This window comes from Hippocampus bargibanti, linkage group LG07 (genome assembly GCF_051943395.1).
Source record: "Hippocampus bargibanti isolate YZ-2025 linkage group LG07, ASM5194339v1, whole genome shotgun sequence".
Lineage (NCBI taxonomy): Eukaryota > Metazoa > Chordata > Actinopteri > Syngnathiformes > Syngnathidae > Hippocampus > Hippocampus bargibanti.
The window spans coordinates 412,371-430,287 of record NC_142740.1 but is presented as its reverse complement, the minus strand read 5'-3'; the positions used below and the strand labels follow the sequence as shown (position 1 = coordinate 430,287).

General features: G+C 44.5%; 1 protein-coding gene and 1 pseudogene across 6 annotated transcripts in view; one reads left to right on the top strand and one right to left on the bottom strand.

The window, feature by feature from the left end:
• The first annotated feature begins 128 nt into the window (after positions 1-128).
• Positions 129-17,917, top strand: part of szt2 (SZT2 subunit of KICSTOR complex) — a 47,004-nt gene continuing 29,215 nt past the window's right edge. The window contains exons 1-28 of one of the 6 annotated variants that reach the window (XM_089000010.1): positions 129-418; positions 1,837-1,962; positions 2,035-2,229; positions 2,586-2,756; positions 2,827-2,949; positions 4,218-4,371; positions 4,971-5,077; positions 5,155-5,365; positions 5,578-5,748; positions 6,885-7,116; positions 7,193-7,322; positions 8,478-8,623; positions 8,725-8,877; positions 9,592-9,706; positions 9,795-10,003; positions 10,809-11,048; positions 11,391-11,477; positions 11,817-11,895; positions 12,199-12,287; positions 12,372-12,540; positions 12,626-12,743; positions 13,172-13,285; positions 14,263-14,466; positions 14,538-14,638; positions 15,381-15,519; positions 15,594-16,014; positions 16,384-16,511; positions 17,319-17,571. In XM_089000010.1, the coding sequence (XP_088856136.1) occupies positions 395-418; positions 1,837-1,962; positions 2,035-2,229; positions 2,586-2,756; positions 2,827-2,949; positions 4,218-4,371; positions 4,971-5,077; positions 5,155-5,365; positions 5,578-5,748; positions 6,885-7,116; positions 7,193-7,322; positions 8,478-8,623; positions 8,725-8,877; positions 9,592-9,706; positions 9,795-10,003; positions 10,809-11,048; positions 11,391-11,477; positions 11,817-11,895; positions 12,199-12,287; positions 12,372-12,540; positions 12,626-12,743; positions 13,172-13,285; positions 14,263-14,466; positions 14,538-14,638; positions 15,381-15,519; positions 15,594-16,014; positions 16,384-16,511; positions 17,319-17,571 (4,409 nt within the window). In that variant the 5' untranslated portion in view covers positions 129-394. The remainder of the gene's footprint in view (positions 419-1,836; positions 1,963-2,034; positions 2,230-2,585; positions 2,757-2,826; positions 2,950-4,217; positions 4,372-4,970; positions 5,078-5,154; positions 5,366-5,577; positions 5,749-6,884; positions 7,117-7,192; positions 7,323-8,477; positions 8,624-8,724; positions 8,878-9,591; positions 9,707-9,794; positions 10,004-10,808; positions 11,049-11,390; positions 11,478-11,816; positions 11,896-12,198; positions 12,288-12,371; positions 12,541-12,625; positions 12,744-13,171; positions 13,286-14,262; positions 14,467-14,537; positions 14,639-15,380; positions 15,520-15,593; positions 16,015-16,383; positions 16,512-17,318; positions 17,572-17,917) is intronic. The other 5 variants (XM_089000008.1, XM_089000009.1, XM_089000013.1 and 2 more) reach the window with 5 other exon arrangements.
• On the bottom strand, positions 6,363-6,481 carry LOC148895020 (5S ribosomal RNA; annotated as a pseudogene).

The following is a 17,917-nucleotide window of genomic DNA, read 5'->3' as shown; positions in this document are numbered from 1 at the left end:
TTTCTCTAGACACGGCCGTATTCACAATCGTTGCATCTACTCTCGCGAGTTTATGACGAAGAAAACTTTATTGAACAAACAGGACAAAGTAAACCAAAAGCAAATCACCTCGTGGTTTTTGACAACACACGTTCATTTTATTTTTATTGTTGCATTTTAGATTCACGTGTCCGCTTTCGTTCTGTCGGTTGTTCTTTAGTTTCAGTTTCGAACCACCTAATGGCGCTCGTGAGTTTGGTCGAAATGATCCAATCGCCAAGAATGAATGTGAAGAAGACACGTGTCCACAGATTGTGTACATGACAAACGAAAAGTCAGTTTGGACCAAAACAAGTTCCAAATCCATTTTTTGGGCCATCGCTAACATCCAGGATATCCATATGCGACGCACGGCATGGCAGAGAGACGAGACCCCGAGGTGAGTCCAGCCGAATAATGTGTATTCCAAAGAGAAATGTCTTGTCCTGGCTTTATGGCACTCTTCCCCCCGTTAAGTCATCTTCCACAATACAAACGCGTTAACTTGGGAACATCACATTTTGACATTTTGTTTTTATTTTTAAGGTTGCCACCTCGCTCTTGCTCCCAAGTGGCACCGTTTTGCCATTCATTAGTCCATGAGCTTCCGTTTGTATCAACGTGACTTCTTCGTTTTGTTGTTCGTGAATTAAAATCTAAAGTCTTGTTGAAATTAGGCGGGATAAAACGTCACGACGTCATCGTCATAACGACATTGTTGGACTATACGATGATATCGATGGTGCTGTTTTAAACCTTAATTAATCACAATAATACATTTCTAAGCGCCTTTCAAAACTCTCAAGGTCACTTTACAGGAGGGACGTGACAAAATGTTTCAATAATAATTCATCACACATTTTCAAATACCGTATTAAAGTTCATTTAAATACCTTTCAAATGATGCATAGATTATTGTTCTATGACAAATAATAAGGAAATAATGGATTTTTTAATTTTGGAAATATGAGGGGATTTTCTGCCTGTAATGACAGTTAAAAAATGAAAAGTTCTTTATTACAGTTTAAGTGATCATAACTTTCTTAATTTTAGGCATATCTTAACGAGTAAGGTACCATTGGAAAGCTTTTGAAATTCTAAACATGAACACACATGAAAAACACAAGAAAAGATTGAAAATATAAATTAGCAAATATCAACGATTGAATGCAGGCAGATTTTCGTCAGAAATCCAAAATGGCTGTCACTGAATACTAGGAAAGAATATTGCTAGCTCTAGAAATACATATGCTAATGCTTCTTTTTGCTTGAAACTTACCAGTTATGGAGAAGAATATATATTCTACCACTTCTATGAGTTATAAAAATACAACTTACCTTTATAAACTGTGGTGTTAGCAAAAAGAGCGTCAACTTCAATTTTTTTTCCCCGTTTCTCGTAAATTTCAAGAACCAGGATGGAGGGAAACGTGTGTAATACGTCATCATAAGCTGCATAGCTTGGAAAATCCCACCAAAAACCATGAAGTACTTCACCAAAATGTAATGATATACGACTGCGAGTACAGAGTGCGCTCACTTCACTGGACAGAAACAATGGTGGAATATAGCGAACTGTAGCGTACCTATTTACAGTCAATTGTTATTCGATAGCACAAAATTGCTAAGCTACTTCACCCTGAAGTAATAACGGCCACACTCAAGTACCAAAGACGCTCCAAACTCGGAAAAATAGCACTGTTTGTTTTGAATAATGTCCTTCTTTTTCTCTGAGCGAAACGGGCTGAATCAGAAATGGAATTCCCCTGAAAAAAAATGTGAGCGATGTAATTTTCCAGCGCCTTTCGGTATGTCCAGGTGGAGGATGCCGAGCATATCTACCTGCTGATGAAAGAAGAATATCGCATCTCCAGGAATGTCCGTCTGGCCTGGTTTCTAGGGAAACTCAATCAAACCATCTGGCCGGCATCGAAATTGGATCTGGTGAGCTTCTTCTTCTTGTCATTTCCTTTTCCCCAATTCAACAACTTCTCAGGTTCTTCTACTCCATTCCAGCTGAATTCCGCCAATGAGTTGGACTTGCTGAGCGTCTTACCCAAAGGATGGCAGCGGGATCCGCCGTCGCCGCCGCTCCCCTGCCCCAATGCCGCCCAACCCGCCCTGTTGGTACCATCCACTCGTGCCACTTTCCTGGCACGCAGGTATCGTTTCATCATCGAGTTGGATCTCAGCCCGTCCACAGGCATCGTGGTGAGTTTTCAATCATTCATGCAGCGCAAGGAACCTTAGACTATCGCAAGAAAAACCAAAACCCAAACACATTCAGGATTGGCGTTCCACGTAACGCTTTTCTATTCTTGAATACATTCGGGAAAGGCAGTGAATGAGTTCATATTCCCTCAACTGTTGACCCAATTCCTCAATAATAATAATAATAATAATAATAATACATTTCATTTTTAAGCGCCTTTCAAAACTCTCAAGGTCACTTTACAGTCACACTCGCATTTAACTACACCACCAAGAACCATTTTCAATATTTCCAAAAGAATGTTTCCCTAGCTTAGCTATTAGCACGCTAAGACAATTGTAACTCGGTTTCCCAGGATGACAGCACGGGCGAGATGATTTTCGATGAGGTTTTCCACGCCTTGTCCAGATGTTTGGCCGGTCTGGCCCAACCTTTTACCGTCCCTGGAACGGAGCAGCTCTTCACCCCAAAGATCTTCACCACCATCTTGGTCTACTCCTCCATTTTCGGCCTCACGTCACATCAGGTTTGATCTTGTTGTCATCTCCGTGGACGCCAAAGCGTTGATGTTGGCTCAAGTTGTGGGTCTGGCGCAGGTCCTGGTTCAGGGATGTCAACTGGAGCGAACGGAGCTGGGCCAATTTTTGAATCACATCTACCAGCAGCTCAAAGCGGTGGAAAGCAACATCGCCCATGTGCTCAATCAGCAGCATGAAAGCGTACGTTTTCTCCTCAATTTATCATTTTATGTTGCTCAAATTACCATTCCAAAGTTGTAGTTGACCGCATTCGTTTGGACCCTTCGCACCCTGCCCACCTCCTTTTCCAGCTCTAGCTACCAGCGCACCAAATCCAGCAGACATTTAAACAGCTTCTTCCCTCGTCGCCTTTAACTCTGGAAACAAGCCCAGATATAACCCAAATCTAACTTTATAGCGCCTCTTAGCAATTTTGCACACACCCCTGTGGAACAGCATCCTGTTAGAATCATTGTAGCTCCAGCTCTGTACTCACTTGAAACACTGTCTGCTTGATACTTTGCACCTTCCTGAGAATATGACATAGGGCGCCATTCCTGAATTAGTTCGGGTTTTTTTTTTTACTTGCTTGGATGCCGATAAAGCGCTTGGCCAGACCTCTGGCAATGTTTTTTCCCCTTCCACAAGTGGGCAGCATTTGCTTTTTTTCCCATGTTAGCGCTTTGTTCCTGCTTCAGCTGTTGTTAAAGTGCCATATAAATCAATATCAATATACAGTAAAGTCTCGTTATATCGATATCGGATATATCGATAGTCCCGGTTATATCGATACTATTTCTATGCACGCACGGAGAAAATTACATGCAAACAGGGTCGGATATATTGATAGTCCCGGTTATATCGATATTTTTTCGGACTCCCTTGAATATCGATATAACGAGACTTTACTGTATTGTATTTTGTACACCCGCCCGCATTTCAAGGTCAGATAACTCCAGAACCATCCAATTTAGGAATTAACTCTTTTGTTTCTCACGAGTCTAAGCTTTATTAGGCTGCATTGAATGTTTATTTAGTTCTAAGACTCAATATTCTGCGTGTCCTGTAATTACGTTAAATTTGCCAGAATATAATCTTGGCCTACAAACTATTTTTTGGGAAACACATGGTGCGCCACAATGAGTGATGTGTCGTTCGCGAACGAGCCACTTCTTGGAGCTGGATCTCTGGTATATTTTGTGTAGTTTTAAAGCTTCTTTAGTAGAAAATTTATGTTTTATGGGTACCTGGGAACGGATTATTCTCATTAAAATGGTTTCCTATGAGAAATCAATGTTTGGCATGCGCACTTTTTGCTTTACACACACTTTCTGGGAACCAATTAAATTCGTAAACCAAGGTATCACTGTATTAGATTCCATTAGATTAGCCTTTATTAGTGTCCTCCGTATTTATTTTCCATGTCTTTACATACTTGGCCAATAAAGATGATTGTGATTGACATTTAGTGGTCTGCGGAATGTGGTCTCCACGGCAACGGCGGGGAGGATCAGCCTCCCAGGAGATCCAACATCTCCATGGTGTCGTCGGACATGGGCCTGGTCAGCATGGTGCGCCAGGGCATCCTGGCCCTGCAGTTGCTGCCTCCAAACTCCAGCGCCGGTAACTTTGCGCCTCCCGATCGTCGCTTGCTTGGAGTATGTCGCAAAACTATAGAGCTTATAGATATACAGATAGAAAGCTTGCTAGCCAGCCAGAAAACTAGATAGCCAGCCATATAGCTAGCTAGCCAGCTAATAAATAATAATAATACATTTCGTTGTTAAGCACCTTTCAAAACTCTCAAGGACACTTTACAGTCACAAATAACAAATAGATAGCAAATAGCTAGGTATCTAGCTAATAGATAGCTAACAGCTAGATAACGAGAAAACTAGCCAGGTATGTAGCTAATAGATATCCTGGTAGAAAGCTTGCTAGATAGCTAGCGAGCCTGCCATACAGCTAGCTAGCCAGCTAATAAATGTCATTTTTAAGCACCTTTCAAAACTCTCAACGTCACCCTACAGTCACAAACAACTAGCTTTCTATCTGTATATCTATCAGATGTATAGCTGACTAGTTTTCTAGCTAGCTATTAGCTATCTATTGGCTAGCTAGCTAGCTAGCTATCCTTCTATCTATTTGAGTTAGTTGGAAATGAGCCAGCTTGGAAAATAAAAGTACGATTGTGATGAAAAGTGTCAAAAGTGTTGTTTCAGGCATCATCATCATCACGGACGGCGTGATGAGCGTCCCCGACGTGGCGGTGTGTGAGACGCTGCTGAACCAGTTGAGGAGCGGGACCATCACGTGCTCCTTTGTGCAGGTTCCTCTCACTCTTTAATGAGCACGACGTTTGCGAGCGCCATTTTGCTGGCTGACCAGCCGCGTTGACGTTTTGAGGTGGGCGGCCCGTACTCGTACGACTGCAGCTTCGGCTACATCCCCAACGTGGAGCTGATGAAGTTCATCTCGGTGGCGACCTTCGGCTCGTACCTGCCCAGTTGTCCTCCGCCGGACCCGGACAGTCGCCATATGAACGCCTACCATAAGGCCTTTCTGACGTACTCCTTCCTCAAGACCCCCGAGGCCATCCATTGGGACATCTTAAGCGGTGGGTCACACTTTCTCTCAATGGCTTCTTATGTATTTGTTTATTTACTTAATTAATTAGTTAGCTAGCTAGTTAGTTGAGCAAATAGCTAGCTAGCTAGTCAGTTAGTTAATTAGTGAGTTATTTCTTGGATAATGACAATGTTTTCCATCTGTCAACAAACTTGTCTTCATGGACGTTTCTTGCTTTGCTGTCTTTTTGGTGTGTTGCAGTCTCCCAGCACAAACTGTTCAACGAGCATTTGGTGTCGGCCAGCGGAAACCCGGCGCTGGCCATGCGCAGGAAGAAGCACACGGAAAAGGACGTCCACGCTCACCTCATCAGCGTGGTGTCCGTCAGGCTCAGGGAGGGCTACACCATCCGGGAAATCAGCCTCACCAAAGGTTGCCAAAGTCCTTGCTCATAACATCACAATCATAATCATAATAATCGTCATCATCATAATATTAATAACAATAATAATCAATAATAAATTTCATTCATAAGTACCTTTCAAAACGCTTGAGGTCACTTTACAGACACAGGATACGATAACGCCACTTAGCAGTTTTTTTGACAACGATACTAGTGCAGCGTGTTCTACCGGAAACAAATCCCTTGTGTGTCCTACATACTTGGCAATAAAGATGATTCTGATTCTGATTCTGATAATAATAACAATATTAATAACAATAGTAATAATAATAATAATTATTGTCGTCTGCCTCCATCGGTCATGGCTGACCATGGATGACTGTCCTATCGGTGGACAGTGTGCCTGGGCGGTGTGTTATGGAGAGCAGGTTGTCGCCGATGCAGCTCGCTCCCCCTCTCCGCCACGCCGGCTGGACCAAAGGAACAGCTGAGCTGAGACAATTTTGGGGCCAGTATGGTCGCAGGAGCTGCGGGAAAGGTAGCGGAGTTCGCCACCAGACCGCCTTAGAGGCTCCGGAGACTCGTGGATGGCGGGGTCGTCTTTACACCCGTCCGTGTAGGTCTATAGGACCTACCCACTGCCAACGTACAGCACCTGGTATTCCCGGGCGGTCTCCCATCCAAGTACTAACCAGGCCCGACCCTGATTAGCTTCCGAGATCAGACGAGATCGGGGGTTCTCAGGCTAGTATGGCTGTAATATAATAATAACAACAATAATAACAATATAAATATCAACAATAATAATACCAATAACAATAATAATAATAACAATGATAACAATAATAATAACAATAATTATAATAATACATTTCATTTAAAAGCGCCTTTCAAAACTCTCAAGGTCACTTTACAGTCAAATGTTCACTCAACTCGGAATAAGTCAAATAGATAGAAAGTTAGCGAGCTAGCTAATAGATAGCTAACTAGTTAGATAGTGACTAGATAGCTAGCTCGCTAGGTAGCCAGCTAGCTAGTTAGATAGAAAATAGATAAAAAATTCATAGCAAAAAGAAAGCTAGCTAGGTAGCAAGCTAGCTAGGTACACATGTCTTCATATTTATGTTCATTGTAAAAATGAGCCACAATTTTGTTTTGCTTCCAGGCGGCAGTCAGCTGGAAGTGAAGCTGGTGCTACTATGGAAGCACAACATGCACATCGAGTACGTAGCGTCGGCCTCGTGGCCGCTAGAGCCGACTAAGCGGACCACCCGGGTGGAGGTGACCATGGAAGGCAGCTACGACATCCTACACGACATCAGCTGCACGCAAAGGAAGCCCATCACGAGCTCCTACCGCACTTCGGTCATCCGCCGCTTCTGGAACACTCTGCAGAGGTAGTAGCGCAGAAACTGCTAAAAAAAAAAAACCCGCTTTTGATGCACCACGTTGGAGCGCTTTCATCCCTCGCAGTATCAACCAGACGGATCAGATGCTGGTACACCTGCAGTCTTTCAATTCGGTTCCGGAGAACTACACCATCCCAGAAAGCACCAAAAACGGAGTTCCGCTCTTCTACATCCCTCCTGGATCCACCACGCCGGTAATCGCAACGTTCCAAACCACGTTCACTTAGCACATCTGCTAAATGCTACACATCAACTTCCAACGTAACTCATTCGCTGCCATTCCCAAATTTATTCGGCAATTGAAAAGCATGACGTGGACCGCCATTCCCAAATTGGATTTTTCTTGCGGAAAGGTGTCGATAAAGCACTGATCAGACCTCTGGCAATATTTTTCCATCCATGAGGGGGCAGCATTTGCCTTTTGTCCATGTTAGCGCTTTGTTGCAACTTCCGCTGTTGTTGAAGCGTTCTATAAATCAATATTTATAGACAGGTAACATCCGACTTACGACCACCCATACTTACGACCACGACCTCCAGACCGTATTTTAAAAATTTTGATTCTACGCCTGGCACCGCAACGCACTAGCAGGCCGGCAACATGTACGAAAATTTTGGCGAGCCAGCCAGCATGTCACTCTCGCACAGCAATCGACCGTGTTATGGCACCACAGGGGGGAGTTTGCCAGTCATTTAGCCTCCCAGTCTCTATTCAACATTTTCAATGGATTTCGACTTACGACCATTTTGACTTACAACCGTTTGGTCGGAACGGAACTCGGTCGTAAGTCGGATGTTATTTGTATATAAAATGCTTCAGTACTGTCCTGCTCTTTCATTATTTATTGGATCGGATGTAGCTTTATTCGTCTCGCAGTGAAGAAATTGACATTTCACAGCAGCAAAGTTATGAAAGGAAGACGAATTGAAAGGAAGAAGTAGATTTTTTTTTTGTATTGTATTTTGTATTTTTGTACAGCCGTCCCCATTACAATCTTAGAAAACTCCAGATCCATATACCTTAGAAATTAACTCTTTTTTTTCTGATGAAAAAAGACAGTCTAAAGTTTCTTACGCTGCATTGAATGTTTATGTAGTCCTAAAACTACATTTTCTGCGCGTCCTGCAATTTGAGTGAAAATGACAAAAACCCTGGCACGTGATTGGACACATTTTTGCATTTTATCATCTGACAGTGAATGAGTTTAAAAACAAAACAATTGCATCCTTACCTTGACCACAAAATTCCAATCTCACCTGTATACCCCCGGTCCAAACACAATGCTTGATTGACAGGTGCCATAAACAGGAAGTGACATCACATGTGTTTTTTTTCTGCCTCGTTCCAGGTTTTGTCCCTGCAGCACGGCGGCTCCAAAGACTCGTCGCAATCACAGTTCGCTTCTTACTGGAAGCCCATCCTCTCCATGGATGCCAATTTCTGGCAGAGGTGGCTGCACATGCACCGCATTGCCATCATCCTGGAACACGACATGTGAGACGCAAACACACACACACACACACACACACAGACTCTTTTGTGGCCACTTTTGTGTGTGTCGTGTACAATTATGTATTTGTTCTACGTACGTGCAGGCCGGTGCCCAAACACCTGCACACGGCGGGCAACAACGGGCGCTACAGTACCATCCAGTGTCGCATCTCGCACTCTGCGCTCACCTCGCTGCTGAGGGACTGGAGCAGCTTCGTACTAGTCGAGGGTTATTCCTACGTCAAGCTCATATACAGGTGACGAGAATGACAAAGATCATAATAATCATAATAATACATTTCATTTCGAAGCGCCTTTCAAAACTCTCAGTCACTTTCCAGTCAGAGGATCAGTTTTTCTGTGGGTGAGCAGCGGCAGCCACACGTGCCAGCCTTCACTCAACCCGGAAGTAACTCAAATAGATAGAACGCTAGATAGCCAATAGATAGCTATTAGCTAGCTTGCCAGCTAATAGGTAGCCAATAGATAGATACCTAGAGAGCTGATAGCTTGCTAGATAGCTCGTAGCCAGCTAGAAAGCTAGTAGATAGCTAGCTTAGATAGCTAGCCAGATAGACAGCTAATAGATAGCTTAAAAATAGCAAATACCTCGGTAGCCAGCTAGATAACTGAGATTGAAAGGAATTTAGAAGCAAAAATATATCTTTTAGATTCCATCATTCCTTTCAGTGTCTGTCTCACATACTGTCATCAAAATCGGAATAAATCCGGATGCGGCAACTTTGGTTTGGGGTTCAAGTTTCAACATTTTCAAACAAATGTTGGAATTTATTCACAAGACAAATTACAGGTCACATCCAACTTAGGACCGAGCTCCGTTCCGACCAAGCGGTCGCAAGTTGAAACGGTCGCAAGTCGAACTCCGTGTAAAATGTGATGATGATGATGATAGCGGTGCCCCCAAGAAAGCCCGAGGAAATGTTTCCTGTTTTTATTTTTATGACGGTCAGTTCCATGGAGCAGCCGCCCACCTCCTTCTATCTGGTCCGACTCATCTCCAAGACGCCCTGCATGGTTCTACGATTGGGCTTCCCCATCGGAACTCCGGCGCACGTTCGAAACAAGGTGATAGGAGGATATGTTGGATATCATGATAAACTCGCTCAAATCCACAGGTCTTACTTAGCATCCATTTTATCGCCCCGCTTGCCAGATCGTGGACGAGCTCCGCGAGCAGATCCTCAAGCTTCGCTTCCCGCATCGCATTCACAGCAAGGAGGCCACGCCCAAGACCAAAAGGAAATCGGCAGCGGGACAGCCTTCGCCGTCCAAGTCGCCCGCTCTCTCCGCTCCCAAGCAGGCCCTGTCGGACCGCCCGTGCGTCGTGGTGCTCAACAAGCCGCTCGAGAAGCTCCTCATCAGGTCGCTGTATCGCCCCCAACCACTGCAATTCACCTCAAATTGGATTTATTAGTCTCGCAGTGGAGACATTGACATGTCACAGCGGTAAAGTGATGAAACGAAGAGGATAGGAAAGGAAGAAGTCGAAAAACAAAATACAGGAGATGCTGTAAAGGCAGCCACTTGCGCAACGCCATCTTGAAGTCAAAACAACAACAAACACAAAACAAATTCAAAGTGTTTTATTTATTTAACTATCTCGTTTATTTATTTATTTATTATGTAGTTATACAGTTTTTTGGTTTGGATTAGCCCTTATTAGACTCGTAGTGGAGAAATTGACATTTCACAGCAGTAAAGTGATGGAAGGAAAGGAAGAAGTAGAAAAACAAAATACAAGAGATGCTGCAAAGGCAGCCACTCGCGCAGCGCCATCTTTAATTCGAAACAACAAAAAAACTAAATAACAAATAATGTGACACAACACAAAAGACAGTCTTTTTTTCGCACATCCTGCACCCTCTTTGGTTCATGAAGCAGATCTAGAGGAAAGTGTCAAAGCGTCCTTTTCACCAGTGGATTCAGGACCTCATGGTGAAATGTTCACGTCTGCTACAAGCTAAATGTTGAAAGCAAACACGCAGCTGTAGCATTCTTGACGAAAACAGATGGTCTCACATCTCCTGTCCAACGTCAATCCACTTCAATTCCAAGCCGCGACAGATGACCGCCTACTAGGGCGCCATCTTGGATTTTTGTTTTGGGATGAAATAACCAAACTCAAAATTCTCCGTTGATGAAAGTGGACTTTTGTTGTGTTTGCCAGGTACGACAAGCTCCCTCCGGATTTCAGGACTCCCTTCATCTTCAGCACGGAGAATACGTCCTTGCAGCCCTCCGGCGGGGCGGCCCCCCTCAACGTGGCGGGCAACCGAGCCGCTTCGTCCACACTGGCCTCGCTGTCCCGCTACTTCCTGCACCGGCGTTGGGTGTGGGCGGTCCAGAGCAGCCAAGGTCCGGCTGTCGCTATGCAGGCCGTCGGCCATATTCTCTCCATGCTGTCCGAGTGAGTCCCCAACGTACTGGGTTGCCATGAAATACTCGCAGCAGTGAGCAGGGGCGAGGGGTGACAGAAACACACACACACAAAAGGGAGACGACAGAGCTTGAAACAAAAAACAAAACAAAAGTGAAATGGTGAGAAAAAGGATAGAAAACAGTGAAATTTGGACTTGTTTCAACTTTATTGATAAAAGCAAAGTCAAAGGCAGAGTGTAGACTGCAAGGTTAAAATATCCCATCAATCAGGCTCCACTAATAACCCGCACAAGCCATCTTTACAATTTGAAGAGAACCTACAAGCAAGGGAACCAGCTATTAATGAAGTGTCTGCCTGCATCTGTTGCAGTATCACAACTTCTACGATGTACAACTCCTTGACACACTTGATGCAAAAGCTATCCATTCCATCAAGCCATCAACGACCATCACAAAGGTCAATAAAACCACTTTATTATACAGTACAGTTTATTTCTTTAATTATGCAATGCCATAGCACAGTTATTATACATAAAACAAGGTATATTGTGTGTAGTTTTAAGGCTTATTTAGTTGAAAATGATGTTTTATGGGGACCTGGGAACGGATTATTCTCATTTTAATGGTTTCCTATGGGAAATAAATGTTTGGAATACAATACAAAATATTTCAAATTACAAGCGTGGTCCCAGAACAAGTTCATTTTGTATATTTTGGCCCCTTGTACTTTTTTTTTTTTTGTCCACCATTTTGTCCCGTTGAAGCAGACTGACTTAAAGTTGTTGCTCTTGTGAAGGATCCGCCTGTTGGAGGGTTTTCATTTTGCCGCCAGCGGAGACGGCATCGTCAACATGGTGATTGAGTTGCCCATGAAGGTAAAACATTTCACATGCTATGTATACATAGCATGCGTACCATCTGTGGTCATTCGTCAATGGCGCTCCACGTCATGCTTTTCAATTTCCAAATAAATTCGGGAATGGCAGTGAATGAGTTAACTCTCAATGTTTTTAGTCAAACGTTTTCGTCAACAAACATCGTGCAGCTACATGTCAACATATACCTAATAATAGTCTTGGTGAAGCAGTATGTGGTTCGTTATCCCGTGTCGCACTTTGAATCAAATGTACACAAATGTACTCATTTGTACACAATGTACATATTTGTGCCTGCGCTAGGGCACGTCCGCCGACTCCGATCAAGAGAGCCACTCGTGCATCGTCCAGTACATCCTCTTCCCCCCTCACGTCACCTCCACCAAGGACAGGTATCTCCTCATCTACACCTTCACTCCATATTTGTCGCCGATCACCTCCGTTTGATCAATAAAGTTGCTACCGGAACGTCGCAGCTTCTCCACGGACGACGACAACGACACGGAAGTTGAGGCGGTGGACGTGGACGTGGAGCTCAACCTGGTGACCGAGTGCTGGGTGGAGCCTCAGAGCGGAACCATCGCTACGTGTTCCGAGCAACATCGCCACCTGCTGGGCCTCAGCTACCAACAAGTGCCTCAAGCTGTCAGTCACTCGCCCTCGCTCCCCTCCCCCCGCCCCCGATCGATCGATTGATCGATCGAATTGACTCTGCTTTAATTCCACCCAGATCTTCCCCAGAGATTTAGCCTGCATGTCCACCATGATGACATTCGAGTACCTTAGCCAGCTGTGTCAGAACAAGGACCAGGTCTGCTCTGTACCTGTTGGACTTCGGGACATCGCAGGTACGCTTTAAGTTTCTTCTCTACTTTGGTTCATTCTTTTCATCATCCGATTGGATTTGCCTGCATTCGTCTCGCGGTGGAGAAATTGACATTTCACAGCAGCAAAGTGATGAAAGGAAGAGGAAAGGAAGAAGTAGAAAAAACAAAATACAGGAGCTGCTGTAAAAGCAGCCACTCTCGCAGCGCCATCTTGAAGTAAAACATCAACAAAAGCTGTGCCACAACACAAAATCTTCAATATTTAATGAGATGTTATACTGCCTGAAAGCTAATGAAGCACACACCAATTGGTGGACGCTGATTTTTTTTTCTTTTTTTTTGTACACTTCTGGATATTTAATTTTTTTTAGGAGTGTTAAAACCATTTTTTCTTCAGTTATTAAAAACTGTCCATATGTTTTATTTTACGTGTTCCTGTCTGTTTTTAGGAGATCCCTGCGCCTCTGAGGAGAGCATTCACATGGTTCCTTTCCACTTTGATCTCATCCAGCTTTTGCCCAAATGCCAGCAGGTGGAGCTCTTTTTCCTCACATTCGCCACAGGTAGCCATTTTTTTGTGTTCTTTCACCGAAACATGTAAAGTGGGGCTGTGTATTTTTTGTTGTTTTGTTTTGTTTTGGCGGCCATATTGTCAATTTGATCGGAAGTGGGCCAGGTGCGCCTATTAGTGATGGGAATTACGGCTCTTTTTAGAGAGCCGGTTCTATTGGCTTGGCTCACTTAAAAGATCTGGCTCTTTCGGCTCTCGAATCGCTGCTCAGTTTTTCTTTTTTTCTTTTTTTGTTGTTGTTGTTGCTTAAATTAATTTACTCCCAAAAATATACAATACAGTATATCATTTTTAAAATGTGTGACTTTATTTATATTTCTTTGTGTGTGTGTGTGTGTGTGTGTGTGTGTGCGTCTTCTACCACGGATTTCGACCAATCACGTGCGACTTTAACGAAGGGGTTGCGGAATCGGCTCCTATAAGCGACTCCCTCAGTCGTTCACGTCTGAAAGAGATGGCACAAGAGCCGGTTCGTTCGTGAACGACACATCACTACTGCGCGTATGAGTGGTCAAATAAACAATCCGCCCAATTCATTTTTGTAATAATAATAATCCATTTCATTTATAAGTGCCTTTCAAAACTCTCAAGGTCACTTTACAATCACAGGATAAGTTTTTTTCTTTGGGTGAGCAGCGGCAGCAACACGCACCAGCGTTCACTCAACCAGGAATAACTCAAATCGATAGAAAGCTAGCTAGCTAGCTAATAGATAGCCAGCTAGAAAGCTAAAGGCTGGATAGCTAATAGATAGCCAGCTAGGTAGCCTGCTAGATAGCTAGCTATCTAGCCATCTAGGTAGCCTGCTAGATAGCTAGCTATCTAGCCATCTAGGTAGCCTTCTAGATAGCTAGCTATCTAGCCAGCTAGGTAGCCAGCTATATAGCCAGATAGATAGGTAGCTAGATAGCTAGCTATTTTTATTTTTTTTTCTACCATGGGTAAACTCCGCCTACCGTGTATCTCCAGAAGCAGAGCTGGAGGAGCATCTATGCAGCGGGCCGTGCCTCCCCAACGAGTTGCTACTGAGCCTCTTCCACAGCAGCCTGGAACAGGAACTGAGCGACCGTGAGATTCCCGTCGCCATCGGCGACCATGCCGCCTTTGTCCGACACGTCCTTGAGCGCGAGCGCAACGGCCACTGCGCTCCCTTCCCGCTTCCCGTCGTCAAGGGTGAGTCCTTAATTCCTTACTGGGTCGCTCGATGGCGAGACTTTCGTGTTTTGACTTTTTTTTTCTTCCAGCAGAAGACTTCGCGAGGCCTCTGGAGAAAAAGGAAGTGATGTCATCCTTTCACTTAACAGGCAGTAGTCAAGAGATGACGGAATCCACCAGCACCTTGCAGGTAGACAAAACTAAAGCACGACACACAACACCATTTATTTCTTATGGTGGGTGTTTTTTTTTCATGCTGTTGAATAAGATATAATAATAATAATCCATTTCATTTCTGAGCGCCTTTCAAAACTCTCAAGGCCACTTTACAGTCACGGGACAAGTTTTTCTGTGGGTGAGCAGCGGCAGCCACGCGTGCCAGCATTCACTCAACCCGGAATAACTCAAATAGATAGAAAGTTAGCTAGCTAGCAAATAGATAACTAGTAGATAACTAACTAGCTAGTTAGATAGCGATTGGATAGCAAATATATTGCTAGCTAGGTAGCCAGCTAGATAGCTAGGTAGCTATTTAGGTAGCTAGCTACCTAGCTAGGCTTTGAAAACTCTCAAGGTCACTTTACAGTCACAGGATCAGTTTTTCTGTGGGTGAGCAGCGGCAGCCACATGCGACTGTAAAGTGACCTTGAGAGTTTTGAAAGAGGCTTACAAATTAAATTGATTATTATTATTATTATTATTATTATTATATAAATCACTATATATGTAAGCGCTGAACGGTGACAGCAAACAGCAAAACAAACAGCAGATTGTCAAAAAAATAGGTTAAATGTTTGCTTCAAGCTATTGCTATCTATTAGCTATGTATTTTATTATTATAAAATATTATATAAAAAAATGTCAAATAATAAAAGAAAAGGCAATGTTACTCCTGTGTTCTATAATACTCCTTTTTGGGTTTTCACCGTCAGAGTTTGGCCAACGCCGACCTGACTTACGATGAGCCTTTGCTGGCGGGGCAGAGCTGCTCGGTGCCCCAATGGAGATGCTACGCCAAGCACGTCAGCACCCAGCAGATCCTGCTCACTTTCCTGCCAGCCACCTTCGCAGGTGCCGTTTTTTTCCATTCTCGTTTACTCACAAACCAGCGTACCATAGAAAATCTGTCTTTTTTTCCCCGACAGATCTCCTGATGCTGATGACCGCTGGCCTGGAGACGGAGCCTTCCAGTCACGTTAGCCCGCAGGACGACAACACGCTAACGCCCGGTAAACAATCGCAGGCCGACTCGGAGTCCAGTCTGGGTACCGCATGCGAGATGAGGAGTAGCTCAAGCGTCGGACCCCTGGACTCCACGTCCCCCCTCGTCTCGCCGTCCTCGGAGGAGCCTCCCAGGCCCACGGACGCCGATTTGCTTGAGAAGGTTGACTTTTCCGAGCCGCGTCGCGCTATCAGCGAGGGCATTCTGGGCCGTCAGCTGTCCCAGCAGAGTTGTGGGACGCAGCTCAAATGTCCCGTCTACGTTTACAATTGTTGCTTGGAGCTCCTCAAGGAGCAGTTGGTCCACCCCGCCGCCAGCCGACACCCCCGGGACGTCTTCTTCAGGTACGCCCTTAACGCCTTGTCTTCACCATTATAATCATCATCATACATCATAATAAACAGATAGAAAGCTATTTATTTTTTTTTTTTTTTATTATTTATTTTTCTTGTAGTTTATTTAGTTGTTTTTTAATAGATATTAAAACTTATTTACTGCCAGACAATGTGCAAAAATGTGTCCACTCCACTGCCAGGGCTTTTGTCATTATCACTCAAATTGCAGGGACCCACAGAATATTATTATTATTATTATTATTATTATTATTATTTATTGTTTTTTTTTACATCTTTGGTGTGATACAAATGAGATTGAGTGCAAACTATCATCCGTGAGGTCCGAAATGGTCCAAGCTTCATTTCTCCATCCCACAGGTCATTTTCGCAGGACCGCAGCAGCCCTCCGCCTTGGACCGACCTTCTGGCGCAGCCTCACAAGCATAAAGAAGTGGCCCACTACTGCAGCCTGCTGCAGGAACACTACCAGCAGAGCTTCGCCAAAGGTAAAATGCCCAAACCAAAAGTCCACCTTCTTGTGGAATTCCGCCATCATTCAGAAATAGAAGGTCACTGACTTCGAGACAAGAAACGGGGCTGCTGACACATTGAATTTGTGGTTGGTCTGTGAAAGTTCTCAACGTGGTCTGGCGCAGTAGTCCCCAATCAATACCGGGCCACGGACCGATACATGAGAATTGAAAGTGTATTTCTGTTTGAGGTGGCTCGGGCATCTGGTTAGGATGCCTCCCGGACGCCTCCCTGGTGAGGTGGCCCGGGCGTGCCCCACTGGCAGGAAACCCCGGGGACGAACGACCCAGGACACTCTGGAGAGACCATGTCGCTCAGCTGGCCCGGGAATTGGATTGGATTGGATGTACCTTTATTTGTCTCGCAGTGGAGAAATTGACATTTCACAGCAGCAAAGTTATGAAAGGAAAGAAAGAAGTAGAAAAACAAAATACAGGAGCTGCTGGAAAGGCAGCCATTCTCGCAGCGCTATCTTGAAGTCAAAAGAACAAAAAATAAACTAAATAACAAATAATACGACAACACAAAGACACAGAGAGTCATTCATTCTTCAGCACTTGCTGTACCCTCTTTGTGACATGAAGCAGTTCTAGAGGAAAGAGGAGAGGATCTAAGCATCCTTTTCATCAGTGGATCAGGGACATCATGGTGAAATGGGCACATCTACTACAAGCTAATGCCTCAGGATCCGCAAGGAAGAGCTGGAAGAAGTGGTTGATCTAGCAGGTCCAAGTCAGACCGTAAAATTTCAGGCCACGTTCTGTCTTGTGTTTGGCATTCAGGTGTCTACCGGAGCCTCCAGCAGTCGCTTAGCATCAGTTCTCAAGACGTCCTGATGGCCATGGACTATTGCGAGGAGTCCCTGCAGGAAATTGACATCACGGCCTTCCTGCAGACACTATGCGGACACATCCGGGTTTTCCGGGACAACGGCCAAGCTCCGACGTGGACTCGCCAACCCAAAGCCGCCAGAAGGTTGGCCACGTTCATTGTCGGAGAGGCCGATGTCAAGTGTCCTGTGATGTCCTCGTCCAGGTTTGTAGATGCGTTTGTGAGTACAGTGATACCTCATCTTGCGAACGCTTTAGCTTATGAACTTTAATTCGCAAGAATATAATCTTGGCATACCAACTAGTTTTCGGCGGACGAACACCCAACCGCACGGTGGAACAGTGAAAATGACGGTCGAGCAGAAGTAGGAGATCCTCGAAAAACACGAACAAGGTGTGCGTTTGTGTGACTTAGCGTCCCAGTACAAGTACGCTAAATTGACCATTGCTACGTGTGGCTAAGGGTGTTTCTGTGTTGTCTAAGCAACGGTCTCAGGCAATAGAAGAGGTTGAAAAACTTTTGTTGATTTGGATTCATGAATAGCAGCTAG